The 19,582-nt window shown below is 42.2% G+C and overlaps 1 protein-coding gene across 2 annotated transcripts; it reads left to right on the forward strand.

Annotated features, from left to right (window-relative positions):
• Positions 1–1,103: 1,103 nt before the first annotated feature.
• On the forward strand, positions 1,104–15,547 carry MEFV (MEFV innate immuity regulator, pyrin). Of its 2 annotated transcripts, XM_016122280.2 has the most exons (10): positions 1,104–1,477; positions 4,161–4,985; positions 6,588–6,967; positions 7,390–7,485; positions 9,963–10,193; positions 10,614–10,636; positions 12,240–12,355; positions 12,532–12,564; positions 12,928–12,960; positions 13,122–15,547. In XM_016122280.2, the coding sequence occupies exons 1-10, from the start codon at positions 1,201–1,203 to the stop codon at positions 13,673–13,675; spliced, it is 2,568 nt and encodes an 855-aa protein (XP_015977766.2). In that variant the 5' UTR covers positions 1,104–1,200; the 3' UTR covers positions 13,676–15,547. The 2 variants fall into 2 exon arrangements, with proteins under 2 accessions (XP_015977766.2, XP_015977767.2); XM_016122281.2 differs by lacking the exon at positions 7,390–7,485.
• Positions 15,548–19,582: the final 4,035 nt, after the last annotated feature.

A 19,582-nucleotide genomic window follows, 5' to 3' on the forward strand; every position in this document is an offset into this window, starting at 1 on the left:
GGAGTGATATGATGTTTTCAGTTCATCCAAATTCAGAACCATCCGAATGGTTCAAAAAAAAAAAAGTATATGTATGAATACATGAGAGAGAGGGAAAGAGAAGAGGTGAGGAAAGGGGAGAATATCACCAAAACGATAAAATATAAACAATTGGCTAATCTAGGTAAAGGGTATATGTGTTCATTGTACTATGCTCTCAATTTTTCAGTGAGTTTGAAATTTTTCAAAACCGAGAGTTGGGGATAAAAATTAGAGTATGCAGAAAGACAGAAGCAGTTAATGGAGAAAGAAGTCAGCTCACCTCCACATACAAATTTGGAACCTCTTCTGGGCCCTACGCTGGGCTGTATGCTCCGAAGGATATCTGTGTCTTTTTCATCTTGTTTCTCCAGCATCCTGGCACGGTTTCCAGAATATTTGTGCAGTAAGTGTGCATGGATGGGCATCCTCTCCTCGGAATGCTATTAGGAAGCCAGGGTAAAGTCGGCTCTGGGAACAAACAGATCAGGATGGTGGTTCCAGGCATGGTGTTATGGACCCTTGTGTTACTGGAAGTACCGGACAAATGAAACTGCATCAACAGGGGCAATATCAGGGCTTGCCTCCTGACAGTGCCCTTCTGGCCTTGCCTGCCTTCTTGGGCAGGGAACCGCAAAGCTTGCAGGGGTATATTTGCTGTCCCCCATTCCCCCTGTCATTGGCTCTGGAGTGTCAATAAAAACCCCCCAAGGGTCTGGCAGAAAACAGTTGGCCAAGGGGCTGACCCTCGACATAGTCCTCTCCAGAGTGGGACCAGGGGCTCTGCTGCCACTCCCCACACCCAAATCCTGGGAGGAGGAGAGAAGGAAGCATCTGAGTGCCTACTCAAGGATTAAGAGATGGGAATCCAATCCCAGAACCTCCCTCACAGACTTACTACCAGCTCTGTAGTCTAGCCCTTGAAGGTGAGAGCCGGGGCACTAGAGGACCACATGTGTGGCAGGGAATCTCCCAGCTGGAAAAGCCTCTGAATTTGCAAGAAAGAGAACACAAGCCAGCAACGACACTCCCATAGCCTCATTTCCCACCAAAGCGCAGAGCATTTCCTGTGCCTTTTCCGTTATTTCACAAGCTGCCTCTTCTCACTCATACTCCAGGACAGAGGGCTTTTTCTCCTCTCAGAAGACAAATAGCTAGCACCAGCCTCTCTCAGTCAACACTATGGCCAAGACCCCTAGCGACCATCTATTATACTCCCTGGAGGAGCTGGTGCCCTATGACTTTGAGAAGTTCAAGTTCAAGCTACAGAACATCAGCCTGGAGAAGGTGCCATCCCGGATACCCAGGAGTCAGCTCCAGACAGCTAGGCCAGTGAAGCTGGCCGATCTGCTGGTCACCCACTATGGGGAAAAGTATGCTGTGCGTCTGACCCTGCAGGTCCTGAAGGCCATCAACCAGCACCTCCTGGCAGAAGAACTCCACAGGGCGACTGGCCCAGGTAAGTGGGCCCCATGCCCCCTTCTCTACCATTGTAACTGCTGGCTATCTATGGGATTGTATGGAAAGTACAAGAGCAAGTGTCTGTTTGGACTAGTGCACTATGACTTAGGGGTTAGGAGTCCCAGGTCTACCATGACACTAGTGACTTTGGTCAAGCAAGTCCTTTTCCCTGCTCTGGTCTTTGGAGCTGAATTCATGAAACTAAGTCTCTTGATGGCTCTTAAAAAGGGGAAGAGGGATGGCTGAGATTCTGACTTGGAAGGATCAGTAAAGATAGGAGCTAGATGTCTGTGTGTAGGGAATTCCTCACTTCATTTGTGATTAACGCTTATGTACAGATGAGTATCTGGGTAAACAAAAAGGACCTGCTAACCAATCTTATTAATAGGGTTGATAGGTAATCTTCTCATTGTTATCCACCTGATTTCAGTTTTGAGTTCTTTAACACATTTTACAAAGGCATTTTAAAATTCTCAAGAGTACTTCATTCCTTTCTTTTTTTTCCCTTCCTCCCTTCCCTCCCTCTCTCGCTTCCTTCTTTCTCTTTCTTTCTCCCTCTCCCTTTCTTCATCTTTTTTCTTTTTTCCTTCTTTCTCTTGGTTCTTCTGCTACCCTTTTGCCATACTTTCTGACTTTATTATATTATAATCAAAGAATGTGACTTATTTGATTTCTGTTGTTAGATGTTTTTTGAGATTTTTTTTTGGGGGGGTGGGGTGTGCCTAAAAAAAATATTTGGAGTTTGAATTTTTCTTCTATTTCTACTTTAAGAATACATTAGAAATACTTTTCCTGTGTTTCTATGTGGTAGAATAGTTTAAATAACATAAAAATCCTCTATTCTTTGAAAGAGTGATAGAACTAAACCAACCATAAATTGAGTCTGGAATAATCTGATGAATAGAATTTTTAAATTACTTTTTCCTATTTTAAAATCTGGTTACTAGCAGCTTCAGGGTTTCTCACCAGTTCTTGTGCCAGTTTTGGCAATATGTTTTCCTACAAACCCAACAGCAAAGTGTTTTAAATAACTTTAAAGTAATTTTAATAAGAACATCTTCAAACCAAAAATTAAGGTGCTAAGTACAGGTTATCTTCACTTCTTTATTAGAGTAGTGGTTTTCAAATTATATCCCAGGAAGATATTTCAGAGTTTCTTTTTTTAAACTGTCAGCAAATACTTGATTCAAATGTTATTAATTTTTAACTTACAAAAGTCACAAACGCAAATTAAAATGTATTATTAACCAAATTTTAAAATACCAAAGGCTACCAGTGTGATAGTTCATGCTGTACTTAAAACCCTTTTTATATAGACCTGGAATTAAGCCTTTCCTGTCATTTCTGTTTAATTAAATAGTACCCTGAAATTTCTAGGCAAGCTGTTTTTTTAAAAAAAAAAATTACCACTTACACTTACTTTTCTGCATGATTTAGGATTTTCTTCATGAAACCAAAGTGGGGAAAAAATAAATAAATTAGTTTCTGAAGTTGTAACTGTCCTTCATAACTTGATTTCAAATATTTTTGCCAAACATCTTAATTCTTTTTTCCCAGCTTTATTGAGAAATAATTAACATACATCATTGTATAAATGTCAGGCATGCAGCATGATGATTTCACTTACATATATTGTGAAATGATTAGGTTCTGCTAACATCCCTCTTCTCATATAGTGGGTTGAGAACCTTTAAGATTTACTTTCTTAACAAGTTTCCAATATGTCATACAGTAGTATGGGAATTCTTTGAGGCTTGGCTTTGAGTTGAGTTTTCCAGCAAAAGGTCCATTTGCTCACCCTAACTGTTGGGGGATAATGCCACCTAGAACCTTCTTCAAATGAAATTACTCTCTTGAATTTGCACTACATTCATGGACTACATGAATAATATGAATTTGGACTGAAGCCTAAAAGAGGGCACTTTTGTTTACAAATCTTCAAGACAAATATACTTTTTAAACTATATCTAATGCCAAGATCGAGACAGATACATATTTTGTTCTGTCCCCTTCTGTATGGAAGGTTTTCTTTCTTTTAAATGTTTAATTATGGATTTTCTAATATACTCAGAAGTAGAGGGTACCATGAAGAGGCCTCTCTGTACTCATCACCCAGCTTCAATGATTATTACCACTATTTTGCCATTCTGAATACATCTGTTCTTCCCCTTGATTACTATTGTAATTCATTTTTGTTTCTTCGGAGCATTTATTTATTTATTCATTCATTCGTTTGTTTGTTTATTATTTCTTTGATGTAACAATGGTTAATAACCATTATTAAATTACAACTCAATATCTGGATACACTACAGCGTACTCACCAACAAAAGTCTAGTTAATTCTTCTTTATTGATTGATTTTATGAGTCTTATACATCTATAATCGCACACAAATTTATACCAATAAACTAGGGTTTTATTTATGTATGAAGAATTGTGTTTTTGGAATCCTTATATTGGAAACAAGTTCTCCTGCCTAAAAAGTTTGAAAAGACTATTTGAAAAATAGATAGCAAATAATTAGTATGTTATTATTTAATGATAATTGACTGCTGTTGTCTAGAATGTTCCAAACTGCTTTGATTTCTGAGGCTATTCTCTCTCCTCTCCCTTCCCCCAGCCCCTGGCCCTGAGCACCTAACATTTTCATGCCATTGTGTCTGTCTCCTTGTCTTTTCAGAAGATCCAATACAAGACAGTGGCACCAGCTGTGCAGAAGTGTCTTGTTCCTCTGGGGAGAATAATTTCAAGAACCCGAGGATACTAGATGACCCAGAAGGTGACAGGCAGCGGCAAAGTGGTGATGGGGCAACAAGCCTACCAGCCAGCCAGCCTGAAGCTGGGAGGGGAACCCAGAAGAAGCCGCAGGGCAAACGGAGAGATCAGAAGAGCTCAGAAGGCCTGGATATGCAGGGAAAGCCAGGGTCCAAGGGTGTGATCCTGCCTTCTAAGAGAAGTCCATTGCCCAGCAAGCTGCAAGGGGAGAAGGGGAACAATTCGAGTGTCAGGCTACGCAGGAATGCCAGCTCTGCGGGAAGGCTCCAAGGACTCTCCAGTGGGTCATCTACTGGGTCCCTGGGGAGAAAAGAAAGCAAGATATCGGAAGCAAATTTACCTTCAAAAACACGACCCAAAAGTCTTGAATTTACCATTTCTTTAGGAGAGAGAGAACCCCTCAATCCAGACATTCTTTTTCCTCAAGAGAAAATAAGAAGTGAGACTCTGGACTCAACAGCCACCCCCAGTGAAGTGGCTACTCTGGATGTAGGGGCTGCTGTGGCTCCAGAGAGAGGCTCTAGGAATTCAGAACATTGCGTGATCCTGCCCAGGAATACACTTCCCAACATATCATTGGCTAAAGAGGAGAAGACATGTGAGCATCCAGAATCTATAGGACCTTCAGAGAAAAATGGAATTGAGGGTCCAGAGACTCTGCAAAACTTGGGAGAGGTGGTAGGCAGTGTGCTCCATGAGCCTTCAAATCCAGAAATCCTTCTATTTTCAGGTAAGAAAGGACCCCAGAATCCAGAATACTTGACATCTTTAAGACTTGTGACCTTTTATCCCTACTGTATTTATATCACTACTAGATCCCTGAGTGTCCTCTGTAGTGCCCAATGCTTTGAGAATCTTTTGGAGGCTGTGAATCCTGAAAAACAAAATCTATGTGTACACATCTTCACAAAATGTCACATCAATTCAGTTAGTTCTTAAACACTTTAAAGTTCTTCTTTAAGATTCCTAGGGCTTCATGGACCCCAGATTGAGCATCTGAGAAAGCCTGGGTAAAAGTATCTCCTTCTCCCAATAACCCCATGGCAGCATGTCATAGGATCAAAATTCTGCCATTTGCCTCTCTCTGGGCAAAGAGGAGAGCTGTTGGCTAAAATCCTAGGTCTCTTTTACTAAGGAGGCAGAAATTAGGATTATGTTGGATTGTGAGTGACAGAAACACTATAATAACAGTAACTGATATAAGGTAGAAATTTGTTCCCCTTTCACATGAATGTTGCACAGGTGATCCAGACAGATGTGGCGCTCCATAGGCCAGGAACCCAGGCTTCTGCTGTTTTTCTGCCCCACTGAGTTTGCTTTCAAATTCATGATCTCAGATGGTGGCACCCTCATTCCAGGCAGCAGGATAGATGGACAAAGGAGAATAGTATTACTTAGGGAAGGTTTCCAAAAGTTTCTAGAAATTGATCATGAGAACTCCCTTTATATCCCTTTTGCCAGAATATAGTCAAATAACCATATCTAACTGAAAGGGAGGCTGAGAAATGTAGTTTTTTTTTTGGGGGGGGGCAGGGGAGAAGCAGTCATATGAACAGCAATCAATTCTATTACAAGGGTAGGAGTGAAGAATGGTTATTGGGGGACCCTTGAAGTCTCACAGGATATAAATTCCTGGGACCCTCTGAAAGAGGAAGTGGGAGGGCACCAATGAATTGAATATGTTTCTATTCTTGTATCTTTTGTCATTTCTGCTTTATAAAGCTATGCTATGGTCTTGGGGCACAGATAGTCATAGCTGTACATCATCATGGTGGGTTATACCCTTCAGTCTTAAGAACTTCCTTTATTTACTTTTATTTAATGCTTCCTGAACCTGGGTGTGAGAAGTGGTCCATCTGTGCCTTCATTCAACATACTTCTCAAAAGCTTACCATGTGCCAAGGACTCTACTACAGGCTGGGAGTCCAGCTATAAACCAGTCACTGTCCCTGGAGAATCCCTTCATGAGTCATGAGCAGACTGAGTGGTTTTAAGTGGCAAAGCAAACATCGGTCAGAATGTTTTGTTATCTTTATATCACCTGCTAGATCAGTGTATGTGCTGAAGGAAGGCATAGAATCTATAGCAAAAGACCTTTCTTTAGGACTGTCATGAGATCTAGCCCTTGGCCCTCAGTCACAGAGGCTTGTTGGAGGGGAATTGTTGGAGGGCCTTGCTGGAGGGGAATTAGGGGAGGACAACCTAGGAGGTGGCTGCAGTCTAACAGAGAACTCATCTGTCCCAGGCACATGCTCTCTCTGCTGTGCTTTTGCATCACTCCTTTTAAAACCCTGGGTTTGTCATTCAGATTTTTCCACTCCTATATCCCCAGGGAGGCCACAGGACGAGGCTGTGTGTACCCTTTGCTGTGCCCAAGGAGACCTAGTTGATGGGACCTGTACACATGATTCCTGCAGCTGCTCCATTGCTTCTAGGGATCCCAAGGTCTCAGGTGTTCACTCACCTAGCTGCCCCAAGTGCCAGGCCTCACTCTCAGAGAAGCATTCTGGACACTGCAAGCAGCAGGAGGGCCTGCAGATGGCTAGCTTGAGAGCTTGGGAGCCCCTGCCACAATGTGAGCGTCACATGAAGCAGCTCCGGCTGCTCTTCTGTGAAGACCACGGAGAGACTATCTGCCTCATCTGCAGCCTGAGTCAAGAGCACCGAGGCCATCAGGTGCGTCCCATTGAGGAGGCTGCCCTGGAATACAAGGTAAGCCTTCCTGACTGGGGGCCCTTCCCTGCTGGGCATTTAGACACACTTGCTTCATTTTCCAATGATACTGTGAGGTTGGTGCCTGAGCTAGCATTCTTGAGCTGTAAATGGCAAAATCACAATACAAATCAGGTCAGCAAAGAGAGAATTTACCAGCTTATGTAACTCAGAGGTCCAACAGAATCTAGCTTCAGGTATAGCTGAATCCAGGTACTTACAGGTCATTAGAAATCTCTCTCTTGGCTCTGCTTCCTTTGGTATGATGGATTCATTCTTCCTTTTCCCTGGGTACCCTCCCTGTCCTCTTGGCTACAGCATCCTCAGCTTTACTCCCCAAAGCATATTTTCCCTCCTAGAGCTGGCATCAGCTAAAGGTGGCAGGAGCCAAATTTAAGCTTCAACAAGTGTTCTTTTTCCAGGAGCAAATTCAGAAGCAACTGGAGCATCTGAAAGAGTTGAAAAAATATGGAGAGGAGCAGAAACTTCAGGGGGATAAGGACACAGCAAACTACCTGGTAAAGCCAAGGGCATTCTATGGCTGAACCTTGCCTGGGCTCACCACTGCAGAAGGAAGGAGGGGACATAGAGTGAACAAGGGTCCCTGAGGTTGATAAGGAAGCAGAGCTGATCACATATTTAGAATCGCCTGCTCTTGGAAGTGGGGGAGGTAAAGGATAAGCCTGTCCCTGCAGAGGAGGCCTAACCACATCTCCAAGGATACTGTTGTTTTTTCTCATACCACAAAATGGTTTAGAGGAACTAATGCCAGTGTCTGTCACTGATGGATGGGATTCAACGTTAAATACTCCTCTGTATTGTTTTTATCATTGTTGTTGTTGTCTATTTTATTTTTTTACAAAAACCATATTGATTTTTAAAATTCAAATGGCTAAAGTAGACATTTTCTTTAAAACTGTGGTTTTGCAATGCCACAGATTTCAGTAAGTACAGATTACTGGCCTTCTTCTGTCAAGCTGGTGTCCAGTCTCTTTGGATTCATGAGTTACTTCCATTTTCCCTGCAAGTTAAGGCACCCACCCGACAGAGCCTTGATTTGTCTGATACATTTCTGTTGGTTGGATCCCGAGTCCCTCCCTGGGTTCCAAATTCCTATTGGAACCCATCTCACCACAGTGGGAAACAGTGAAAATAAAAAGGGACAGAATGAGAGGAGGTGACATTGGCCTAGGCATCTGACTTTTGGGTAACTCCAAATTGTAGTAAAATGAAAACTCTTTCTTATAATCCCAGGTGGCTTAGAACTTGTGGATGGATCAGAGGTCAGAGATGTCCCTGAGGGGGATGAGTCAGGAGCCTGGGCTGCTCAGGGAAACCTAGGGAGACAAGAGGGTCCTGCCTTCCCTAAGAAACTCATAGCAACACAGGTCCCTGTAGAAACAAGATGCTGTTTTCAGAACTACTTCTCCTTTCAGTAACCAAAAAAAAAATTTAATTATAGGAAAAGGGAAGGAAAAGCTCTCTTTACAGCAGAATGCTAACTGAAACAAGTATAGAAGAATAATTGAATTAGAAATTTCCATTATACAAACACCAGTATAACAACTGACACTGATGTGAATCATCAACAAATGCTAACATTTTTAGAAGATCAGTAGAGTACAGGATATTTACACACTCTCAAAGTACCACTCCATGAATTACTTAATAATTATAAAAGAAATAATGTATATTTACAATGGAGAGATCTAATAGACCCCTCCTTAACTATGTGACCAATCCTAGTATCGTAATAATGATGATGGACAAACTGGACATTCTTTGCCTCCTCATGGGATGTGCTAGAAAGACCACAGCATTAAATATATGGTATTCTTGCCCAAATGCTTAGCCTGAATTCAATTATGAGCAAAATCATCACACAATTTTAGAATATAGGCCACTGAACCAGACAACTGACCTGTCCTTAAAAAAAAAGTCAGTTATCATCATCAACAACAAAAGGTGAGATGTTTCTGGTTCAAAATAACTAAAGTTAATGCTGTCCTTTTGAGCCAAAATTGATGAGATTTCTCAAGTTCAGTCTTAGCGGATCTGAAGGGCCCTCTCACTCCTTGGAGGAAGGAAGAGGTGCCCTTGATTAAGAAGCTTCCTAGTGATAATGAGAAACAGAGATATAGAAGAGCTAATAGTTGACCAGTGTGCATTGGTAGTGTAAGTCGAGTTCACTTATATTCAAATAAATAAACTGACCACTGTCATTCAGAGCCATACTGAGAACCTTCTGCATGCCAACACTTTGCGGAGGATGCAGACAGGGAGCGGAATGAAGTTTCCCTCCTGGAGACTTTGGTGGTGATAATCTTGTCCATTTATGACTCCAGGTATGTCATCCTCACGGTGGTTTTCAAGGAAGGAAGAAGGTAATACTAGGTATCTTAGTGTCCTGTGGCTGCCATATCACAGTACCACCAGCTAAGCAGCTTAAACCACAGAAATTTATTTTCTCACAGTTCTGGAGGCTAGAAGTCTGATTTCAAGGTTTTTGCAGGGTTGGTTCTTTCTGAGGACCGTGAGGGAAGAACATGTTCCAGGCTCCTCTCCTTGTAGATGTCCATCTTTCCCCTGTGTCTCTTCACATGGTGTTCTCTCTGTGTGTCTGTACCCCACTGTCCTCACTCCAGTGGCCTGCCCCACCCCAATATGAGCTCATCTTAACTAATGACATCTGAAAAGACCCTGTTTCCAAATAAGATCACATTCTCAGGTTCTGGGGAGCTAAGACTTTAACATATGAATGTTGGAGTGAATAAAATCTAATTCATAACACAAAGTTTTAGGGCATTTTTCAAGAGTCGATCCCTTCTACCCTAAGCTGTTGAGGATGATTCTGGCCCATTTTGCCTCCTGCTCTGGAATTCAGGCCTCCAAGAGACTGAATTGTCCACCTCCAGGGGGTAGGATTCTGAGGATTCCTGGACATACACATCCACTTTACCACAGATACCCCTATACCTCCCTATCTTGTTCCCAGAAACTAATTGAGACCCAGAAGCAGAAAGTCCGGTACCAGTTGGAGCAGTTGTATCAGTTTCTGAAGCAGCAAGAGCAGCTCTTTGTGGCCTGGCTGGAGGATCTGGGCCAGACCATTGGCCAAGTCTGGGAGACATATGACAACCAAGTGTCCAGGGACATCGCCCTTCTGAATGAGCCGATTGAGGAGCTGGAGGCCAAGCAGTGCCAGTCAGAATGGGAGCTTATGCAGGTGAGTGTGGCTGGACCGGGCCTTGCCTGGCTGCTGTGCCCAGCAGAATGACATGGGCTCCCACAACCTTCAGCTCTGCCCAAGCCACCGGGTGAGGCCCTTTGGCCATGGGTGGAAATTGGTCTTGGTGGCTTGCAATGCCTCTTGTGCCCAGACCCCTTTGATGAGCTCCGAGGAGCCTCAGGTAGCCCAGAATCCAGGGTATCTCCTGGAATCTCCCAGAAGAAAGCAGCAGAGCTTGGGTGCAGTTCTGTTGCAGGGCCCAGCTGGGCTGCCACCTCAAATAATTAGAATTAGAATTGGGGAGAGGTGTCCCAGTTGTGTTAACACCCTGCAGCTGAGAGCCCAAGAAGAGAGGCCAGTGGTCAGTGCAGCCCATAGGAGACTGGTAATGGAGAGCTTTTCTCTTTTCTCTCCTAGGACATCGGAGTCACCCTGTACAGGTACTGAGAGGTCCCCTGCTATTCCCTTGGATGTCCTTTAGGAGGCATTAGGGAGGCAATTATAGAAGGAAGATGCTCCCAAACCCTGGGTGTGACACTCCTCCCTGGGCTCCTTCCATCTCCTACAGCTTACCTAAGGACTTTCTGGATCTGTGTAGGGAAAACGGCAGTGCCATCAGGAGGGATAGCATGGGGCTGAAGATTGGAAAGAATGAACACAGCCTGCTGTGCTCATGGTGGCTTCGTAAGAAACCTCCCTGATAGAATGAGTCTCATGCAATTCACCTCATAAAAACTTTTTCTGCAGAAGTGCTGTGGCCTCAGGAAGGGAAGCACTTTCCAGGAGTAGGTCTGCTAAGCCTAGCAAGGCAGAGGGAGGGAGCAGAGGTAGGAGGCTGGATATAATCACCCCAGGAGCTTTACAGAATCCTGACCTCCAGGACCTGGCAAATAAATTAAATCTGAATCTTCAGGAGAGCAACCCAGGAAATAATTTTTAAAGGCTTTTTTTTTTTTTTTGGTGTGGTGGTAAAATATACATAACATTAAATTCACCATTTTAAGCATGTTTAAGTGTACATTCAGTGGCATTAAGTACATTCACCTTATCGTGCAATAATCACCACCATCCATCTCCAGAACTTTTTCATCTTCCCAAATGCAAATTTCATACCATTAAACAATTCTTCATTTCGCCCTTCCCCAGCCCCTGGCAACTATCACTCTACTTTCTGTCTTGTGAATGTGACTACTCTTAACTACTTATACTCTAATAAGTGGAATCAAAATATTTGTGCTTTCATCTGGCTTGTTTCACTTAGCATAATGTCCTCAAGCTTCATCCACGTTGTAGCATGTGTCCGAATTTCATTCTTTTTTAAAGCTGAATAATATTCCATTGTATGTATATATCAAATTTTGTTTATCCATTGCACCCATCAGTAGACACTTGAATTGCTTCCACCTTTTGGCTATTTTGAATGATGAATGTTGCTATGAATATTGGTGTAGATACATCTGTTTTAGTCTCTGCTTTAATTTTGGGGGGTATATATTCAGAAATGGAATTGCTCCATCATATGGTAATTATGTTTCTTTTTTTTTGAGAAACCACCATACTATTTTCCACAGGGTCTGTATCATTTTACATTTCCACCAGCAATACACAAGAGTTTCAATCTCTACACATTTTCCTTAAAAATAGCCACCCTAATGGGTGGGTGTGAAGTGGTATCTCATTGTGGGTTTTTTTTTTTCATCTATTATCATTTTTACTTCAATAGAAAGAAAATAGGGAAGTGTAATTAATTTGACATAGATAATTCTGGGCTGAGCATTTCAATATCAGCATCATTTTAAGGTCATTATTAAAACTCATTGTTGCTTTAATATCAGTGTTTTTTCAAAATGCCCCAGGTGATGCAAACCCATAGCCAAAGTTGAGGACCAGTGTTTAGAGCTTGAAGTCCAGGGAGGACTTTCTTTGCGAAGCCAAGGCTGGGCTGGGTATGCCCTATGTAGGCTGTACCTCCCCTCCAGCTCATGGAAGCTTGGTCCGCTTCCATGCTCCAGCCCTCTCTGGACAACAGTCTTCTGTCTCTAGGGCCAAGATGGTGACTACCCCTAAGCCATGGGCCACCCTTCCAGAGGTGAAAGAAAATGTACACCTGCTCTACCAGAAATCAGAGTTTGTGGAGAAGAGTATGAAGCATTTCTCAGGTAGGTGGGCTTGGAGGAAGATGGGAGGCACCTGCTAACTTCCGCCCTGAATCCATGTAGCTCAGAGCCCCCAGGCATTCCTTCACCACCTCTCATGGCATTCTGACTCTGTTTTTAGCCTCTTCCTGATATCTTCCTAGCTGGTGACTTAACCCTAGTTCTCCTTCCCCTTTTAGAAAACCTGCGTTCAGAAATGGAAACTTTCAGTGGTAAGTATGATGGTAGTTACATGTGCTGAGTAGGCATTATTGTGATATCCCCTTGTACTACTGATTTCTGGGCATTGTTTAGAAGAGAGAAAAACACCCGTAACAAAGGTAAGAGAAAGGTCATGACTGGCCCTCACAAGCTCTGTGCCAGACTCACTTGGCTAGCTCAATATATCAGACCATGACCACAGAGTCTCTAATGCAGGCCTAAGTCCCTGGGATGAATGGGGTTATATACAAGCAGAAGAATCAGGGTCCTGAGCATGGGGGTCCCTTGTCTTTCCTTGCTGTGGGGACCAGGGTAGATTTAGCCTGCCAAACAGGAATGCTCAGGATTTTTTCCCATCTCCTTTTTCTCTGCAGTTCCCAAACTGATTGGTGCTCAGGCGCATGCTGGTAAGTGCCCAGATCAAGGCAAGTGGCCTTGGCCTGATGGGTCCCTATGCTGTCCCCTGTGTTCCAGAAGAACAGCCCTGTCCATGTTTCCTGGGGGTGGGGAGAACCTGTGGGGTTGGTACCCATGGACCCTAAATATGTATTCTAATTCTCTCTGCAAGTTAATGTGATTCTGGATGTAGAAACTGCCCACCCCAATCTCATCTTCTCTGATGACCTGAAGAGTGTGAGACTTGGAAACAAGTGGAACTATCTGCCTGACAGTCCGGAAAGATTTGATAGCTGTATCATCACCCTGGGCTCTCCGAGCTTCTTCTCTGGCTGCCATTACTGGGAAGTGGATGTGGGAGACAAGACAGGATGGATCCTGGGCATCTGTAAAACATCCGTAAACAGAAAGGGGAGCATCACTTTGTCGCCAGAGAATGGCTACTGGGTGATGATGATGATGAAGCGAAATGAGTACCAGGCATCCACCTTTCCCCCAACGCGCCTGCAGATGAGGGAGCCCCCCAGGTGTGTGGGCATCTTCCTGGACTACCAGGCTGGAGAAATTTCCTTTTACAATGTAACAGCCAAATCCCACATCTACACATTCACCAGCTTCTCTTTCTCTGGGCCCCTTCAACCTATTTTCAGCCCTGGGACACATAATGGAGGGAAGAACACGGAACCTCTTACCATCTGTCCAGTAGGTTGCCAGGGGCCTCACTGAATGCCCAATGCTTTGCATCTCTCTTCCAACTCCCAGCCTTGTATTTTGAATTCATACATTCTACAGTCATTACTGAACACATACTGGGTTCTGGGTGTTACGGGGAATATAATGAATAAGAGAACAGTCCCTGTGTCCCCAGGAGCTATGGAATTCTGCTACTGCAGAAGTACAAAATTAGGTACAAAAATAACGGTAAACCAAGAGTGAAGAGAATATATGTACTGATGACATGCCATGTTTTTCAGAGTAGGAAGTATATGACTATTGCTAAATAAATTCTTGTATATGAATTAGTACCCTAAGATGCTCCTCAGGCCAAGATCCCACCCTCATTTTCCTTTAGGACCTCACAGCAAGGATGTGTCCCCTGATTCTAGCCTCCCCTGTCTTGAGGACTTTGGAAGTTTAGAAAGAGAAACAAGCAGACTGGATTGTTATAAACTATTTTTGTATCTCGATTAATAAACTGGTTCTTAATGGTTCTGAACTTCATAAATAAATTGCTTAGAAAGTTTGATCATAAATCCATTTGTTGTCACTTGTTTGCTATGAGATCCCATTTCCCTACTCAACACCTTGAAAGAGATGGGGCTGGTGGAAAAACATTTCACACATATTCTAAGTGTCAAATTCTATCCTGATCTGTATCTCAAAATGCATGGTCCTGTAGAAAATTAGGTGCTCTGGTTCACAAATGTTCCCTCTGTCATCCTCCATTTAAAGAGATCTAATGTAAAGAGAAGGGATATAAGACAAAAAGAATCAAATGGACATTAAAATCCAAACTCCTCTTACCTCAACTCCTCTTTCTACATTTTCACACTAGAGCCTAGGTTGGACTCAGATTCTCCATGGTTGTGACCAGAGCATGAAACAAAAGCTTTGCTGTCTTCATGGAGCTTTGTTCTATATGCATAATCCACATACTGACACAGCATACATGCTTAGCTGTTCCCTATGGTTGGTCATTTGTTACTCCCCATTCTCCTTTGCTATAAACTTTTCATGAACAGCTTCATGTATATTTTTAACCACCTCCCCATACATGTATTTTTTCTCCTGTTATTCCTAAAATGGTTCCGGAATGTGAATTATTTGATAACACTTGCTGTAGCTGGCCATACAATCCTCCAGAATGATTTAAAAATGTTTTATGTCCAAAGCAATGTTTGACATTAAAATTTTTTTTTTGCTAATTTAACAGAGAGATAATGAGGTTTTACTTGTGTTTTATTGTATTACCATTTAGTGAGGCTGTGAATTTTTCCATGTGACTTTCTACTTTTTGCTTCATTCTATAGAAATGCTACAGCTCCTGTGAGTAATTTACTATGTAGAATCTAGGTGTTGAACTTGGATGTTTCTAGTACTTTCTTCATAAATATTTTAGATACTAAACATTTGTATCTTGAAAATAAAATTTTCCCTATCTGGTGGTTATTTTATTGCGATACAATTCACACACATGAAATTCACCCTTTCAAAGTGTATAGGACTTCCTGTCAAGATGGCAGAGTAGGTAAATACTGTGCTCACCCCCTCCCATGACCACATCAAAATAACAACTAAACTATAAATTATAAAACAATCACTCTTGAGAACTAACTAAAGACTAACTGAACAGACTCCTATTCTAAGGATATATAAAGAAGCCATGGCAAGTCTGGTTGAAGAGGCAGGGACACAAAGTGGCTGGTCCCACAATCAGTGTGGCAGTTAAGAATCTGGAGGGATATCTGGGCTTGGAGGTCCCACTGAGGAGCAAAAGGTCCCAGCCCCACCGCAAGCTCTCCAGCCCAGGCCACCAGCACCATGAAGCAGATTTCTCACATCTAGCTGTAAAACTCAGTGGGGATTCAGTCCGGCTGAGACAGAAGGCTCCTGAAGTCCCAGGTACTCCTCTTAAAGGGCCTGTGCAGGGACTTACTGACAGATTCACTCACTCAGAGCTCCAGCACTGGGGCGGGAGCTCAGAAAGAACCAGGAACATACAGGGAGGAGCTGAATTGTCTGGCTTCAGGGCAAGGAGGAACAGCGTTCTCCAGGACTAAACTGCTGGCAGGTACCATTTTTCCTTTGTTGAGCCCTCTCCCCACACAGCCAGCAGGCAGGGGCTATTGTTCCCTTGCTGAGACCTCGCCACACATAGCCTACAGGTGCAGGCAAGTGCCAAATTTGAGTCTCCATCAAGTTTGCTCCACCCTGGTGATCCTCTAAGAACCTACCCAACCTGCATATCAGTCTAAAATTCTTTCAATAGTTGTCCTGTACTTCAGACTTTCCTAAAATCTTTCAAAGGTCCATAAACCCCAAATAAGCAGTAGCTGGACTTGGCATGCCCCGCACCTCTTGCTAAGCATCCCCCCACACTAGTGGCAGTGGGCCTCGGTTTGCAGCTTCTCCCAGGCCCCTCCAAGTCCAGCACAGGCAGTTACTAACCACAGATCACTTTGTAGCTCCTACCAGGTGGCCCTGGGCTGAACATAGGCAGTAGCTGATCTGGGCCTGCAACAAAGCACCTCCCAAGACGATCCAGAACCAATGCACCCAGTAGCCAGCTTCAGGCCATACCAGAGCACCACCCAATTAGCTCCACAAATAACATACCAAAGGGTGGATTCAGCAAGCACCAGAGCCCTGCTACAGCAAAACCCACTTTGTAGGGTCACCCCTACACTACAGCTCATCCACTATAGTCATAGCCAGTCCTCATGGCCAGGTCAATCCCACCCACTTACATGCCAATGGCAAGTAAGGCTCAACTACAAAAGAAGGGTACACACACCCCACACAAAATACACCCCTGGAGCACCCAGCCCAGGTGAACAGGGAGTCTGCACCACTAGGCCCCACAGGACATCTACTACACAGGGCAACCCTGCCAAGACTGAAAAATGCAGCAAATCTACCTAATACATAGAAATACACAAAGGGAGGCAGCCAAAGTGAAGGAACAAAGAAACATGTCCCATATGATAGGAAAAAAAGCAAAACTCCAGAAAAAAAAAGAGGCAACCAAACTACCAGAGACAGAGTTCAAAACACTGATCGCAAGGATACTCAATGAACTTAAGGGAAGAATACTTAAACTCAGTGAGAACTTACACAAAGAGATAGAAACCATAAAAAAGAACCAGTCAGAAATGAATACAATAACTAAAATGAAGAATACATTAGAAGGAATCAACAACCAATTAGATGAAGCAGAGAATGAAAGCAGCGGTTTGGAAGACAAGGTAGCAGAAAGCCTGATAGAAATAGGAAAAAGAAAAAAGAATTTTAAAAAATGAAGATAGTTTAAGGGACTTCTAGGTCAACAAGTGTAAAAACATTTACATCATAAAGAGAAGAAAAAGAGCAAAAGACTGAAAATCTGTTTGAAGAAATAATGACTGAAAACTTCCCTAACCAGAAAAAGGAAATAGACACACAAGTCCAGGAAGTGCAGAGTCCCAAAAAAAGATGAACCGAGAGGCCCACGCCAAGACACATTACAATTAAAATGCCAAAAGTTAAAGACAAAGAGAGAATCTTAAAAAGCAGTAAGAGAAAAGCAGTTAGTTACCTAAAAGGGAACTCCCATGAGAGTGTCAGCTAATTTCCCAATGGAAACTTTGTTGGCCAGAAGGACTGGCATTAAATTGTCAGAGTAATGACAACCAAAATCATTCTACCCAGCAAGGCTATCAATGAGAAGGAAAAAGCTATTTCATGCAAATGGACATGACAAAAAACTGGGGTAGCAATATTTATATTAAGGCAAATAGACTTTAAAACAAGAGGAATAAGGCAATCCCTAGGATTATCCCAATGGATGGACTTTTGGAGGGTATTATGCTAAAATGTCATACAGATGTCATAAAGACAAATACTATATGATTTCACTTACGTGTGGAATCAAAAAAATAATAATAAACAAACAATAGAGACAGAAACAAACTTGTAGGTACAGAGACTGATGGGTGCCAGAATGGGAGGGGGTTGGGAAGCTGGGCAAAAATGATAAAGGGATTAAGAGGTATAATTTGGCAGGCACAAAACAGTCAGGGAGGTGTAAAGTACAGTATAGTCAATAATATAATATTTATTATATTATAGTCAATAATATAATAAATATGTATGGTGCCGTGTGAGTGCCAGACTTATTAGGGGAATTAGTTCCTAAGTTATATAAATATCTAACCACTATACTGTAAACTTGAAACTATTATTGAATGGCAACTATAACTTAAAAATTAAAGTGTATAATTAAGTGGCTTTTAATATGATTCACAATGTGTACAAACATCACTAATTCCAGAATATTTTCATCACCCCAAAAACAAGCCCTGCACCCATTAGCAGTCACTTTCCGTTTGGTAAATCCATGTTGTACCATGTGTTTGTACTTCATTCCTTTTTTATTGCTGAGTAACAATCCATTATATGGATATACTACATCTTGTTTATCCATTCATCAATCATCAGTTGATAGACATCCGGGTTGTTTCTATGTTTCGACCACTATAAATAATGTTGCTATTCATGTACAAGTTTTCATGTGGACAGTTTTCATTTCTCTTGGGTTTATCCTAGGAATGGAATTGCTGGATCACATGGTAATTCTATGTTAACATTCTGAGTGACTGCCAAACTATTTTAAAAATGGCTAAGCAGCTTTTCAAATGTTAATGACCAGTTAATTTCTCTACTTTGTGGACTGACTTCATAGTCTTTGCCTTTGTCTTCTGTTAGTTGGTAGGAGTTCTTTGTATTTGGAAATATCTAATTCTTTATCTGGCTTTTGACAATTTTTTTCCAGTTTATGTCTTGTTTGACTTTATTAATACTGTTTTTTGTATTGCTTTTAATCATATAATTTATTCTAAACTTGAATGCATACTTTTACCACAAAATAAATCATATTATCTTTAGTGCTGAACTTTTAAACAAATTTTAAAATAGGATCCACACTATCCGCTGCTTTACTTTTACAAAATGAATTAAACACTTCTCTTTGTTTACAATGATGAAAGGAAAATATTTGAATAATTATTAATAGTTTTTAAAATTTTTTAAAAAATAGTCACACAGGTTTATACTTTAGGGAATGTTTCCTGTTTTGCTTGAATATTAAACTTAATGTTCTCATAAGTGTTCTTTCATTGGTTATTAAATTCCACTTTTTTAAATGTAGAGGAGTCTTAGTTTTTTCCCAGAATAGACAGTTTCTACTAGCACCACCTATTTTACACTAAGTTGAAATGCTTCCCTTTCATATAGGTCCCCATATATTCAGATCAGTTTGGCACCTAGTATTTTCTGTTGTATTTATTGTCTTCGAGTTCTGAACACACTGCTTCGATTAAAGGTCTTTTAGTAATTCTGATGTCTGATAAGGCAGATTTGTTTTTTTTTTTTAATTTCTGGTGCCACACAGTTTTCACATTAGTCTCTTTATAACTTATTTTAAACCATGGCCAAGTGAGTCACCTATAGTATTAAGAAAAGGCATTCATCTTACATTACTACTTTTGTAATGCTTCTGGAAGCTGGTGTTACACAGAAGAAAACGGCAATCCATTGGGTTATACCAACCCTGACCAGTGTATGGGAACTGCGTATGGGAACAATGCAGACAGAAAAGATGCTGTGAGGCATCCCTGAGAAGCTGAAGTTGAGGACGGAACAGGACATAGTCCGAGAACGACTAGGATTTCTTAGATAACCAAATCGCAGTGAAGTTGGTAAGCGGCAGAGAGGAGGGTTGGCCGGCTCAGACCTACGGGACGTCCCTGAGAGAAGAGACAGATATAACAAGACCCCGCACCTTGCAGATGCCTTGCCTCGTTACGCACTCGCCGCCTCCGCAATCCTTTCACCCCACGCAAACGCTGCAGCAGCAGCTTTGGCGTTCTAGGGCAG

This window comes from Rousettus aegyptiacus, unplaced genomic scaffold (genome assembly GCF_014176215.1).
Source record: "Rousettus aegyptiacus isolate mRouAeg1 unplaced genomic scaffold, mRouAeg1.p scaffold_m13_p_8, whole genome shotgun sequence".
Lineage (NCBI taxonomy): Eukaryota > Metazoa > Chordata > Mammalia > Chiroptera > Pteropodidae > Rousettus > Rousettus aegyptiacus.

Excerpts from the sequence above, each read along its gene's own strand:
- MEFV (XM_016122280.2), top strand. The coding sequence starts at position 1,201 with ATGGCCAAGACCCCTAGCGACCATCTATTATACTCCCTGGAGGAGCTG. Across the intron at positions 1,478-4,160 it reads CCACAGGGCGACTGGCCCAG|AAGATCCAATACAAGACAGT; the intron begins GTAAGTGGGCCC and ends TTGTCTTTTCAG. Across the intron at positions 12,961-13,121 it reads TGGTGCTCAGGCGCATGCTG|TTAATGTGATTCTGGATGTA; the intron begins GTAAGTGCCCAG and ends TCTCTCTGCAAG.